The following is a 12346-nucleotide window of genomic DNA, read 5'->3' on the forward strand; positions in this document are numbered from 1 at the left end:
GAGAGAAATCCCAGTTTTCAGATTTCCCACCTGCTTGTCCCACCAGTTTATATTGTTTAGCCCTGAGTGATTGGCCTCTCCACAATGCCATTTCCACAGCTGGATTTCACAAATAATCCTGATGTAGTTTTCCCCAACTAATCCACTCAGCAACAAGAGGAACCAAATTCTTTATTTTAGAGACACACAAGGGGCTCAAGGGTGGTAATTCAACTATTGGTTAAATTAACTAGGTGCTTGCCGAATGTCCACTTCACTTTATATCATAGACTCTGACTGAAGAAACCACAGTGGTGTTGATTCTAGGAGAAATTGGTCTGATCTGGTACTCCCAAGAATTTCATATGTGTTTATTTATCAAAATTATCTTTGAGTCAGATTTGGAAAAAACACCCTCAAGTGTTTTTTTTTTTTCCAAAAAGAAAGGATCATCTATTTTTGGATCTGACAGTTCACATGGAGAATTTATGTTCCATTTTGGGGTCTTCTGGGTATATCTCCGTTAAAGACAGTAATTGGCAGAGCCTAAAAATGAGACACATTTTAAATCATACGCATAAGGTCACTAAGCTTGAGGACATTCCTAATAAACCACAAATTTTGAAACATCTGGCATTTTTGGCTAGAATTTAAAGCTTTGACAGCCTCAATTTACAGTAAATTACTGATCATTACTAAATGTTCATTAAATGAAATGAGGGAAGATTGGAGCAGGGACTTGGGAAGTGATGGAGACGTAAAGACATTTTATAAGCTTAGTAGAAGGATTATGAAATCTCCCGATTCTGCTAGCTCAGCCTTTGGACAGTAAGAGATACTGCTCTGATCAACTGGACTTTTCTTTTTTTAAAAAAAAAGAAAAGGATCAAAGAAGGATGGGAAAAAAGCCAACAATAAATGCTAAAGTTGTGACTGAAAATGATAATTTAATGCACATGCTTTGGGGAATGCACTCTTGTTCATGTTTGGGTGGGGGGAGGAGAAGGGAAGCTATTGGTCAGGAGTTCTGGCATGTTAATAAACTTAAGTTTTTGTGCTTTGTTGAGAAGAGAGGGAGACTTAGGGAATCTTCCGGGATATGTTTAGGGTGGCTTGAGAGTCCAAAGTGAAAGGGATAGTGAATTAATACACGGTATCGGATTAGTGGAGCTAGCTTGTTTTGAGAGGGGTTTTCTATCTAAATGACAATCAAGACATTTCAAGAGGGCTGCAGCTGAATTTCAGAAATCTACGATGAATGTGATTGCAGAGTTTTCGGATGTATTTGTTTTTTGCATGTTTCTCCCCTCTTTTTGCAAAAGGTCTATATATGGGCTTTTGTTCTTGATGTACTGTATATACACGTAGAAATTGGAGGCGAATTATGCTATATTGAATTACTTTCTATTTTGAAAGCAAAAAAAGAAGTTTAGAAATTGAAAGGGGGATGGGGGGGGTGGCATGCAGAGCCCAGGCTGTCTCTTCCAAACCGCAGGTTGTTGCCTCCTTAATGATTGCCATGTGTTACTTCCCAACTTTGGCCAGAGGGAGAACCGACCTTAAGTATCCTATTTTTGGAGGGGAAAGTTGCAAACAAGTTGTGGTCACCATCTACCTTCTGTCACTGGGATCAGCAGTGACCTTTTCTCTGTAGCAGGATCTTCAGCATCCCCACCCTACCATGGCAGAGCAATTTTTTCAATAAGCTACTCCTTTTAGATCTCCCTGTAACCGACTTCATGCCTTCCTTGAGAGCTTTGCCTCTCTGCCCTTCTCATTTTCCTTCCTCATTTCCTCCCACTGCTAACCCTCCCCAGGCTTTGCTCTTTCTTTATAACGCAGCCAGCCCAGACAAGGCTCTAACTTCAGCTTTCTCTCTCTTTTCCTCCCCTGTTCCCAACCCTGTGATGTTTTCCCCACCTATGTGGGAATTTGATTTGTGTCTCTCTAATCAATAGTGATTTAGAGCATTTTTTTCATATGACTATAGACAACTTTAATTTCTTCATCTGAAAACTGACTGTTCATGTTCTTTGACCATTCATCCATTGGGGAATGACTTGTATTCTTATGAATTTGACTCAGTTCTCTATGTATTTTAGAAATGAGGCCTTTATTAGAGACTCTGACTGTAAAAATTGTTTCCCAGCTTTCTGCTCCCCTGTGATGTTTTCCCCACTTACATAAAAACTAGAATCCTGGAGTTAGGGAAGACTTCAAGAGACCATTTGGTCCATTCTACTGCTTTTAAGTAGATGACTAAATCATATGGGACAGAGGATTTGCTGGCCTTTTTTTCTGAAGAGAGGGCAGAGAAAAGCCTTCTTTCAGGGAGATAGCTTGGTGTAGTACTTGGAGGTTCAGGACCTAGGCTCAAATCCAGCTTCTGACACTGCCAGGGTCAGTGAACCTCAGTTCCTGGGTCTCGGTTTCCTCATCTGTAAAATGAGAGGGTTGGAGTAGATGCCCTTTGAGATCTCTTCTGATCCTACCTCTTTGACTCTGGTGGGATATCGCCCTAAATCCAACTTCTGGCTGGCCCAACATTTTTATTTAACCTTGTCAGTGGATCTCCTTCCCCCTCTGCCTCCCCTATTGTTAAACAGTTGCAGGATTTTGCAGCTACAGCTGTAGAATTCACAACTTCCTTATTGTGCCAAGCTGCCCTTCCTGCCATGTCCCACTGCAGGGATAACAGGCTCTCTGCTCTAGCTTTCCACAGTTAGACAAATACCAAAGGGAGGTAAACAGGAACTTCCCCATTTCCCTTGTCCATGAGATCACTTTCTCCTCCATGCCCCCTTCCTCCAGGGCAAACATCTTCAGTTCTGCTGGTGCCAATGGCCTGCTCCATCACCTTTTAGAGCCAGGTTGGCAGGAGTTGAGATAATACCTTGGAGACCAGATTGCAGCTGAGGCACTAGGGAGTCATCCTCTGGTAGTTAGAAGAGGAGAGATTTGAGCATTTGTCTACTTTTGGATATGGATAGGAGGGAGGGGCTGAATAGAGGCTGGAGGCATTTGGGGCTCTCATTTATATTTACTTACCATGGGAACTAGTGACAGATTTGGCCCCCAAGTGCTGGGAAAGACAGGACCCAGGGCTACTCTAGAGGGCTGGATCAGTTAAATGAATGATTCTCCTCTCTCCTCTCCATTTAGGACCTGCCTTCTGTTTAAACAGCACTGCCATGCTTGTCCTAGGAACCTCTTGTCATTTGTCTGCCTTTGGTTTATCTTTCTCTCTTAGACAAAGATTTTCAACCTCCGCCAGGCTTCAACTGCAACTTTGATTTCATGGAGGAAAGCTGTGGCTGGCTATATGACCATGAGAAGTGGCTTACAAGTGCCTGGACAGGCAGCTCAAGTCCCATGGATAGTGCTTCCCCAGGTAAGCCTGACTTGGAATTAAGGATGGGAAAGGGGGGGGAGTCTCCAAATGGTTCAACCTCAGGTCATCATCTAGTAAGGTTCCAAATCTACCACCTGCCTCCAGTCTCCAAGAAAACTTACCAGGTGGTTCCTGGTCCCTCACCCTAGATTCACCTAGCTCATGCTTGGGGCTATAGCGCAGCTGGAAGACAAGGCAGATGAGAGAAGGAAAGAATAAAGAGAGGGAGGGGAGGAAGAAAGAAAGGAAGGAAGGAGGAAAGAAGGGAGGAGGAAGGAAGGAAAAAAGGGAGGGAGAAAGAAAAGGAGGAAGGAAAGAAGAAAGGGAGGAAGGGAGAGAGGAAGGAGGGAAGGAGGAAGGAAGGAAAGAGGGAGGGAAAGAAGGAGGGAAGTACAGGGATAGCACAGGAGGCAAAAGGAGCCAGACCCACTACGGAATGAAGCCGGCAGATTCCCACTGCCACCATATGACAGCTTTGTAAGTCCCTTCTCAGCAAACCCCTTAAAACTGCCCCCTGACCCCTTCAGTGAATGGTGCCCTCCAGGCTGACAGAGATTGCTCTAAGGTTACTCTTGTTTCTGTGGCAAACTGATGGGGGAAACAGGGGGTTGGACTGAAATGCTCTAATGACTACTGTGTCTAGCAAAGTGGTTTAGTAATTTGCCTTCATAAGACCATTGTTGTTCCATGAAGCATTATTAAGCCTTTCTGTCTGTTTTTTTTTTTTAAATTTTGAAAAGCAGCTTTTACACATGTGCCTTTCCTCTTCCTCCTCCTTGCCTTGCTTTGTGATCTTTTGGTAGAGGGGCATCAGCTCCTTTGATTCATAACTAGGCCATATTCACAGAAACCACCTGGGATACTACACAGGCAGAAACGTAGGAAAGTGGCTGGAACCCACACCAGGGAGAGGTTTGGGGCCCGGGGAAACGTGAGGATTAAAGGGGAAAAGTAGCAACAGGGAGAAAGGGGGAAAAATTGGGGATGGGGGTTGAGGGAAGTAGATTGTATTGGTAATTAGAACAGAAAGAGGCTTTTAAGGGAATGAAACTAGGGGTGGACAAGCACTGCAAAGGGTCCCTCCGGCTTGGAGGGGTTCCTAACCTTTTCTGTATGTCACAGACCTCTTCTGGTGAATCTCTGGTCCTCTTCTCAGGATAATGTTTTTAAATGCATAAAATGAAATACTTAGAATTGCAAAGGAAAGTAATTATATTGAAATAAAGATAGAATTGTTTCCCCTCCAAGTTCAGGAAACCCTTGAAATCTATCCACATACTGGATTGGACACATAATGGATACATTAATATCCATATCTTGGGGTTTACGGACCCCAGGTTAAGAACCATGGTCTACAGCTGGCCTCTCCTTGTTTCTCCTGTTCTCTATTTCTCCTTTCTTTCCTTTTTCTCTTTGACCCTCTGTCTTCTGTCTTTCTTCCCTTTCCCCCACAACTTACTTGCCTAGGTCTCTCTAGGAAGTAGCTGTTAATACCCAATAGAATATAGAACTTTGAAGTTAGGAAATCTTTCTCTTTTTTCCTTCCTTTCTTCTCTTTTTCCTTCCTTCCTTCCTTTTTCACTCTTTCACTCTTTCCTTCTTTTGCTTTTTCTCTTTTCCTTCCTTCCTTCCTTTCTCTTTTTCCTTCCTTTCCTTTCTCTTTTTCTTTCCTTCCTTCCTTTCTTTTTTCCCTTCTTGTCTTTCTTTTTCCTTCCTTTCTTTCCCTCTTTCCTTTTTTTGATTTTTCTCTCTTTTTCCTTCCTTCCATCCTTTCTTTCTTTCACTCTTTAACTCTTCTTTTGCTTTTTCTCTTTTTCTTTCCTCCTTGTCTCTCTCTCTTTTTCCTTCCTTTCTTTCACTTTTTCCTTCTTTTGCTTTTTTCTTTTTTTCTTCCTTCCTTTCTCTTTTTCCTTCCTTTCACTCTTTCCTTTTTTGCTTTTTCTCTTTTCCTTCCTTTCTTTCACTCTTTCCTTCTTTCTTTCTCTCTTTTGCTCTTTCCTTCTTTTGCTTCCTTTTCTTTCATTAATCCCAACAAGATTCATATGTAGCTGCCTTCTGCCCTGGTCTCCCTTGGTACTTAAAGCTAAAATAACATGCAGACCCCCAGAACTAGAGTGTGGCAGGTAGTATAGACAGTATGGAAGAGATCTAGGGAAAAAAAAGAAATGACCACTCTTTCCCCAAAATGCACCTACAGCCCAGGGCTAGTGTTCAGTCACCTCTTCTCTCCTCCACTCTCTGGGTCTCCTTCACTCTGCCTTGGGGAGGGACCACTATCGTAAGGACTGATAATTTGTGGTGAGCATGAATCATGGGGCATCCCATGTATCTGTACCTGCTCTCCCAGTGGGTCACAGAGTCTGTTCCAGAGAAAAACATTTTTGTATGTCAAGTGTTTATCTCTTCAGCATTTGAGTGCTCTGAAAGATTAATATCTGAAGATCATCAGGGCCTCAGGCAACAGGAGAGAACACTTACCCCAGTCCCAGACTTAATAACCCTCCCCCATCTCACTCACTGTAATAATGTTTAATTAATATAATGAGCCTCCTGCAAGTAGGAGAAAAAATACTTATTTTTATAACCCAGACTAGATTTTTCATTTCATTTCCTCTCCCGTGAGACTTTCACCAATTAATTGGCTGCCTCCCCCCCCCCCCTTCCCCCTTTTCCAAATGTAAAGGAGCCAAGCTTGGTGTGCATGTGAGGGGGGCAGCAGGGTGAGTTGGAGGTCAGTTTCACAGAGACGGCGTCCGGTGAAGAAGGCATGCAAGCATGGGTCATGTTCAGTGTGATAAGGTTTACTGGTTCAGAGTTCATGGATTTAGACCTAGAAGGAATCTGAAAAGCTGATTTGTCTTAACCCCTTCTTTTTAACAGAGGAGGAAACTGAGGCTCAGAAAAGTTAGGTGACTTGCCCAAGATAGTGACACAGGCAAGATCTGAACCAGTCTTCTGGCTACAAAGCCAGGACTTTTTTTGTTGTTGTTATTGTTGTTACTGTGTTGTGTGGCCTGTGAATAAGGCCTTTTAATGAGACTGCTAGTATTCATCAACACGGCCTCCAAGTCCTATCTCCCTTTACTAATTAGGTCTTCTCTTGGTGTGGCTGAGCCCACCTATCCTTGAATAAGAGCCAAAACTCTCCTCTGAAGTGCAGATAGCGGGCCCCAGGGACTCCCTCATGCCTCGTCACTCTGGTCCTTCCTTCGTCACCTCCTTCTTCCTCTTCATCCAGCTGTTGCCCTCACCTGAAGGCCCCTGTGGATGAAATTTCGCTACTGGTTGGGAATGTTAGCCCTTTTCTTCCCTCGATCTGATTCATTACACCCTGTGGTTTCGGGGGCCTTTCCGAGCAAGCTCACAGTTTGGGCAGAAGTCCAACATGTGGCCAAGGCGAAGGGAGTTCAGCCATAAGGAACTACTAAGTCCAATGTTGTTCCTGCCTTAAGAAATTAGGAAAGAAAATAATTCCCCATTCCATCTTCTAAGCATAATCCCCAAAGTTTGGAGAAGAGGGACTGCTAACCTCCACATGGGAGGGGAGAAAAAGTCAGAATGTCATTCCCATGTTCACGCCCTCCATCTTCTCATCCTTTTTCGGGCACCTTCCGTATGTCCCTTCTCCTTAGAAAACTCATTGTCAGATTTCAAGTGAGAGAGGATAGAAAGCCTTTTCTGTTCGGGGGTGGTCTTTTCTTCTTCTTTATAAAAAAAAGCCCCAAGGGCTTCTTTCTCCCAAGCAGTTGGGAGAAAGGAAACAGCTGTGCTTAGTTTAGGGGCAGGGCAGATGCTAATGGAGTTCAAAGTTGCTGGCCCCCTCCAAGTCAAACCTGAAAGCTTCGCTGTGTTATCAAACACTTTTGTACTTCACAAAAGAAGGGAAATTCTGCCTCTTTAAGAGATGTGCACCATATGTCCTCCTCTCCTACCCCTCCCCCCATATCTCTATGAGATAGGTAAACCAAAATAATGAACTTTGGAGAGAAAGAGGGGCTCCAGGAGGGTATTGGGAGGACGAGAGGAAAGGAAAGAGAGGGTAAACAGCCATGTGGAAACATCATCCACAGGACATTTGATTGAAAGTGTCTGCAGAAACTACTTAAATTCCATAGATATTTTCTGGTTTACTTGTTCCCCATGTTTTTTGCTTCTTTTCCCTTTTAAGTCTTTTTTTTTTTTTGGTCAGTGGTGCTCGCTACCCAAGGCTGACTAATAACAGCTAACATTTCTGTAGAGTTTGCAAAGAGCTTTACAAATATGATCTCATTTTATCCTTACCGCAACCCCGGGAGGTAGTAGGTGCTATTTTTAATCCCCAATTTACCGATGAAATCACTGAGGCAGACAAAGGATAAGTGGTCGTAAGTAAGTGTTTGAGGTCAGATTTGAACTCAGGTCGACCAGATACCAAGTCCAGCACTCCCCATCCACTGTGCCACCGAGGTGACAAGATACCTGCTGGTTTCAATGTGCTGGGGTTTTTTTTCCATATGTGTGTGTGTGTGTGTGTGTGTGTGTGTGTGTGTGTGTGTATACTCAGTCTACTCAATTTTTCTTTTTTCTTAAGCTCCAAGCTTATACCCTGACTTGCTGAGATTTTTCTCCATTTCATTCCCTTGTTAGTGACTCCATGACCCCCATTAGTGAGAAGGAAGCTGGTCTCACCCACAGGGGTTCCAAAATTGTAAGCTTCACAAAGCATCTAAACTGGGTATTCCCCCAAGCACCCAGCAGTGATTCCCCACATGGCTAGTGCTTAATGGGTGTTTGCTGAATGAATATTTGTTGACTCCTCTGAACTCTGGAATGGCTCATCTGTCCTCCTGTGTTTTGTCAGGGTGATGGCATACAGAAATTCTTTCAATTTTCATGTTCCTCAGAGACAACATATTTTCTACAGACTTTCTCAGGCTTCCCATCCATAAACAGAATTCTTCATGAGACAGTTTACAATATTTTCTACAAGATCAGGTTTTAGTCTCCAAGGGATGAAGCAAGAACTCCACTGGATGATATAGGGAGTCTCAGAGACATTCGAATGATAGGCCACAGCCGTTTATCTTCCTTGTGGATTAGACCAGGACAGTGCCTGTTTGCTTTGGTGTAAACCAAGAAGCAAGTAATTGGGGAAATGTGCTTCTTTTGTGGGAGTCAGAGGTAGATGTCAGTTTTGGGGTGCTCCTGGTGGAGGTGCTGCTGGTGGTGCTGCTGCTGGTGGAGGCACCTAGCCTAAGGCATTTGTCAAGATCCTCCATGCAAAGAAAACTACATATACTAAAGGGTTAGGTGGTGCAGAGCAACAAGGCGTAGTAGGAAGAGCCATCGACCTACAGTCAAGGCTGAAGACCTGAGTCCCAGTTAGTAGCTGTGTGACCATGAACCACTTCCTCTCTGGACCTTAGTGCCTTCATCTGTAAGATTCCCTACTTGTTCATTCTCTTTTCTTCCTCAAAATTATCTTATACTGATTTATCTGATAACGTATTACATTGCCCATCAGGATATATATCTTTGAAGTTAGAATTTTTTTCTTTCTTCTTTTTTACCTTCCTTCCTTCTCTCTAATTTTTTTTCACTCTTAATTTTTTTGCTTTCTTTTCTTTCAAGTTTTTGTAATCCCTGTGCCTAGCACAGTGCCTTCCATATAGTATGTGCTTAACAAAACTTGATGAATTGAGTTGAACCTAAATGTGCTAGAGAAATTTTAATTGTCATTGAAGACAGAAGGACCTGTTAAATAGGAATGATAGATTAGTTAAATGGTCAAGATAGAGGTAGAGGGATAGGTAGTGAGTATGAAGCTAAATTGAATCCATTTTGGTCATCTGTAGCGGTCTAAAGCAGCTCAGCAGGGATTCCCTAAACATGAGTCTTGGAGGGACCTCATGTATCTAATGCTCTCTTAAAGCTGATTTGTAGGAATATTCCCATTTGGGTTACTAGGCATCTTAACAGGAAGAGCTGCTAGGGTCACAGACAGGGATTTGGAATGGCATTTCATTATGAAAGGATGAGTTTGGGGTCATGGTATTTACACAAGGCCTTTGCTTCAAAGTTCAGATATGGAGCTCAACTGGGAATGACTCAGAAATTCTACTGTTCTATAAGTGGGATTTGCAGATGCCTAATACCCTTGTGAAATATAAGCAATTGTCTTGTTAGCTCCTTATTTAGATTGTCTTGACTAAGAACTGAGTAGCTGATTGGGCCATTGAATTGATTCATTAGAGCAGGGGATGACTCATCTTGAGAATTATGCACAAGAAAATTAAGTGTGGGTGTGGGTGGATGGGCGTTTATGCACAAGGTAAGGAAAGTAGTTTCCTAATTGGTTTGATTTTGACAGTGGTCTAGCAGTGACCCTGTGGGCAAACTAAGCTCTGAAGATCTCGACAGGTGGGGCTGACAACCTAAACATTAGATGGGGGAAGGGTGGGGATGACTGAATTGCCTTCAAAGAGACCATTGTGGTTTGGTGGTTTGGCTGGGGCACAATCACTGAAAATACACAGGGTTCAGTTTTGCAGGCAGTAGACAGTGGTAGATCACTAAAGACCAGGAATGGCTCGTCTCTCTAAAAGAAGGTCATTGTGTAGTCTGAAATGAAAATGGAAGAGAACTTTGAGACCTATGACCTCAAGGAAGTCAAAGACAGAATGAAGGGTCCCATATGTACCAAAATATTCATAGCAGCATTTTTTGTCATAACAAGGAACTGGAATCAAGATCTAGATGACTAAACAAATTATGGCACATGAATGTGATGGAATATTAGCGTATCATAAGAAATGATAGCTGTGAAGAATCCAGAGAAGCACAGGAAGACGTGTGAACTGATACAGAGTAAAGTCAGCAGAAACGTACAAAACAACTGTGACAATGTTCTTTTTGTTTACATGGAGTCCAGAATACTGTGTAATTGTAATGACTGAGCTGGGACTCAGAGAAAACAGGAGAAAATAGACTTCCTCTGCTCCTCCACTTTGTAGAGTTAAAGGACTATGGGTATGGAATGTTGAATGTAGTGTCAGCCTTGTTTGATGTGCTGGTTAGTTTTGCCAAACCGATTTTTTTAAACTTTCTTTTTTATTCTTTGTTCCAAGAGAAGGCTCCCTGAGTAGGATGGGGGAGGGGTAGATTTAAAAAGAAATGTGATGTAAAAATGAAAGATACAAATAAAAATGTTTTTAATGCAGGAGAGCAAGAAGTCATTAGTGGCTATGTAAGGAGGAGAGCAGGGAGTAAAATATCCCTGGTGTTTCTGACGAGACAGCAGGTAAAATTTGAATTCTTTTACTTGGCCTGAGGTCTTGAAGGCCAGGGCATCTTGCCAGCGTGTAGAACAAAAAGGAAAAGGAAGCACTGAGGATAAGAAGCAGATATGGATATGCAGTTACCAGAGGAGATAGCAACAGACACAAGGAAGGTGTAGATGCCTGTAAGACCAATGCTGAGATGATTGGTTCTCCACAAGAAGGCAGTCTTTTGGAAAAAACCTTGGATACATACTGCTGACATCATTCAGAGTCAATGTTTCCTTAATGAAATATTAATTTAAGGACCTACACCAGTGCAAATGACCTGGAGAAGCCAGCTGAGGGGTAACTCATGTTTTAACCATGACCTGTATGAAAAGATTACCTCTCCTGCGGCACTGAATAGTCTTTCCGATAGTTGTACTAATAGGAGGGCAAGTTGCTAGCTAGGAGATGTGTGTGTTGGACAGATGGTGTGTTTGGCTTTCCAATAGCCAGGAGGAGCAGACCAGTGATTTATCTGAGAATTTGGTAAGGTGCAGACACAATCGATTGCCTCGCTATCAGGCCAGCAGGGTCACGAGTTTGTGCGGTTCTCATTCAACCAAAGCCAGATGCAGCTATAAATCTCCAGGTGGAATATCAGGAGACCTCCTTCCAGAGACGGCAGCAGGTTAACAACGCCCCATCCTCCCTGACCTTGTGAACTTTTGTTGTTCATCCCCATGGGATTGTTTCCACAGTGTCATAGGCAGCAACAGATGTTTTGAGTCAGAGATCCAGTAGAATGCCTCCAAAGTATTTTAGGTCGTGAAGGAGAGGGATTGTATCTCTGGGATGTTTTTTCTTTCCTCTACTTCAACAACTACACATATTTCCTTTCAATTGTTCTTTCTTTGCTGGAAGCTGTTCATTAATGGCACAGGGACCATTAGCTACAAGAACAGTGAGGCTCAGGCATGCTGTTTTTTCCTTTAACTTGACAATTATCTTGTTCTGGTAGAGCTCCTTAACACATCTGTTTTGTTTGAGTCCTACCATGTTAGAAGAATGACCCTTTTGATTTCATGCCTACCTTTCCCCCAATCAATCAACAAGTTATTTATTGAACACTCCCCGTGCCCAGCAGAGCATCCTCTTGAAGAGACTGTGTGGGGCTGTAGAAAGAGCTATCATGCATCAGTCATGCACTGTCATGATACCCCAGGCCCACTCCAGGTCCCCGTTCTCAAATTAGAATTAGGAGGAGCTCCAAAATCTATGATTTCTGAGACAGGAAGTGAATTGAGCAGTTTTTTCATCCCAGCTTGTGTTTCCTTGGGATTCCATATCATGGGTGTGTTGGGGGGACCCTGGGATGGGATTCGTCCTTTCCCATGTTTATGCTTGTTTTCTCAGTTTAGGGTTCAGTACCCAGCTGGGGATTCAGATCTCCTGCTTTCCTTGCTGTGCACCAATCCATTCACTTTCCTCTCTAAACACTCCCTGAGATCACCTTTCCAGCTTCACGCACTCTATCCCACCTTGTTCCACCATATACTGACTCTACCACCCACGTAGCTATTCTCCAAGTACCAACTCAGCAAGTAGGGCACAGACATTAGCCTTCTTTCATACTTGTCTCTGACCAGTCACTCCCAAGGCCAGTCCTGAGACCGTTTCCGAATGCTTATAAATAAGCCTGGAAAATAACGAGTACCTGTTTCCTCCCAAAGCA

At 43.1% G+C, this 12346-nt stretch overlaps 1 protein-coding gene across 4 annotated transcripts in view; it reads left to right on the forward strand.

Annotated features, from left to right (window-relative positions):
- NRP2 (neuropilin 2) overlaps positions 1-12346 on the forward strand; it is a 147741-nt gene that overhangs the window by 88782 nt on the left and 46613 nt on the right. For all 4 annotated transcript variants that reach the window (XM_072620109.1, XM_072620110.1, XM_072620111.1 and 1 more), the window contains exon 12: positions 3230-3370. In XM_072620109.1, the coding sequence (XP_072476210.1) occupies positions 3230-3370 (141 nt within the window). The remainder of the gene's footprint in view (positions 1-3229; positions 3371-12346) is intronic.

Source organism: Notamacropus eugenii, chromosome 6 (genome assembly GCF_028372415.1).
Source record: "Notamacropus eugenii isolate mMacEug1 chromosome 6, mMacEug1.pri_v2, whole genome shotgun sequence".
Taxonomy (NCBI): Eukaryota; Metazoa; Chordata; class Mammalia; order Diprotodontia; family Macropodidae; genus Notamacropus; species Notamacropus eugenii.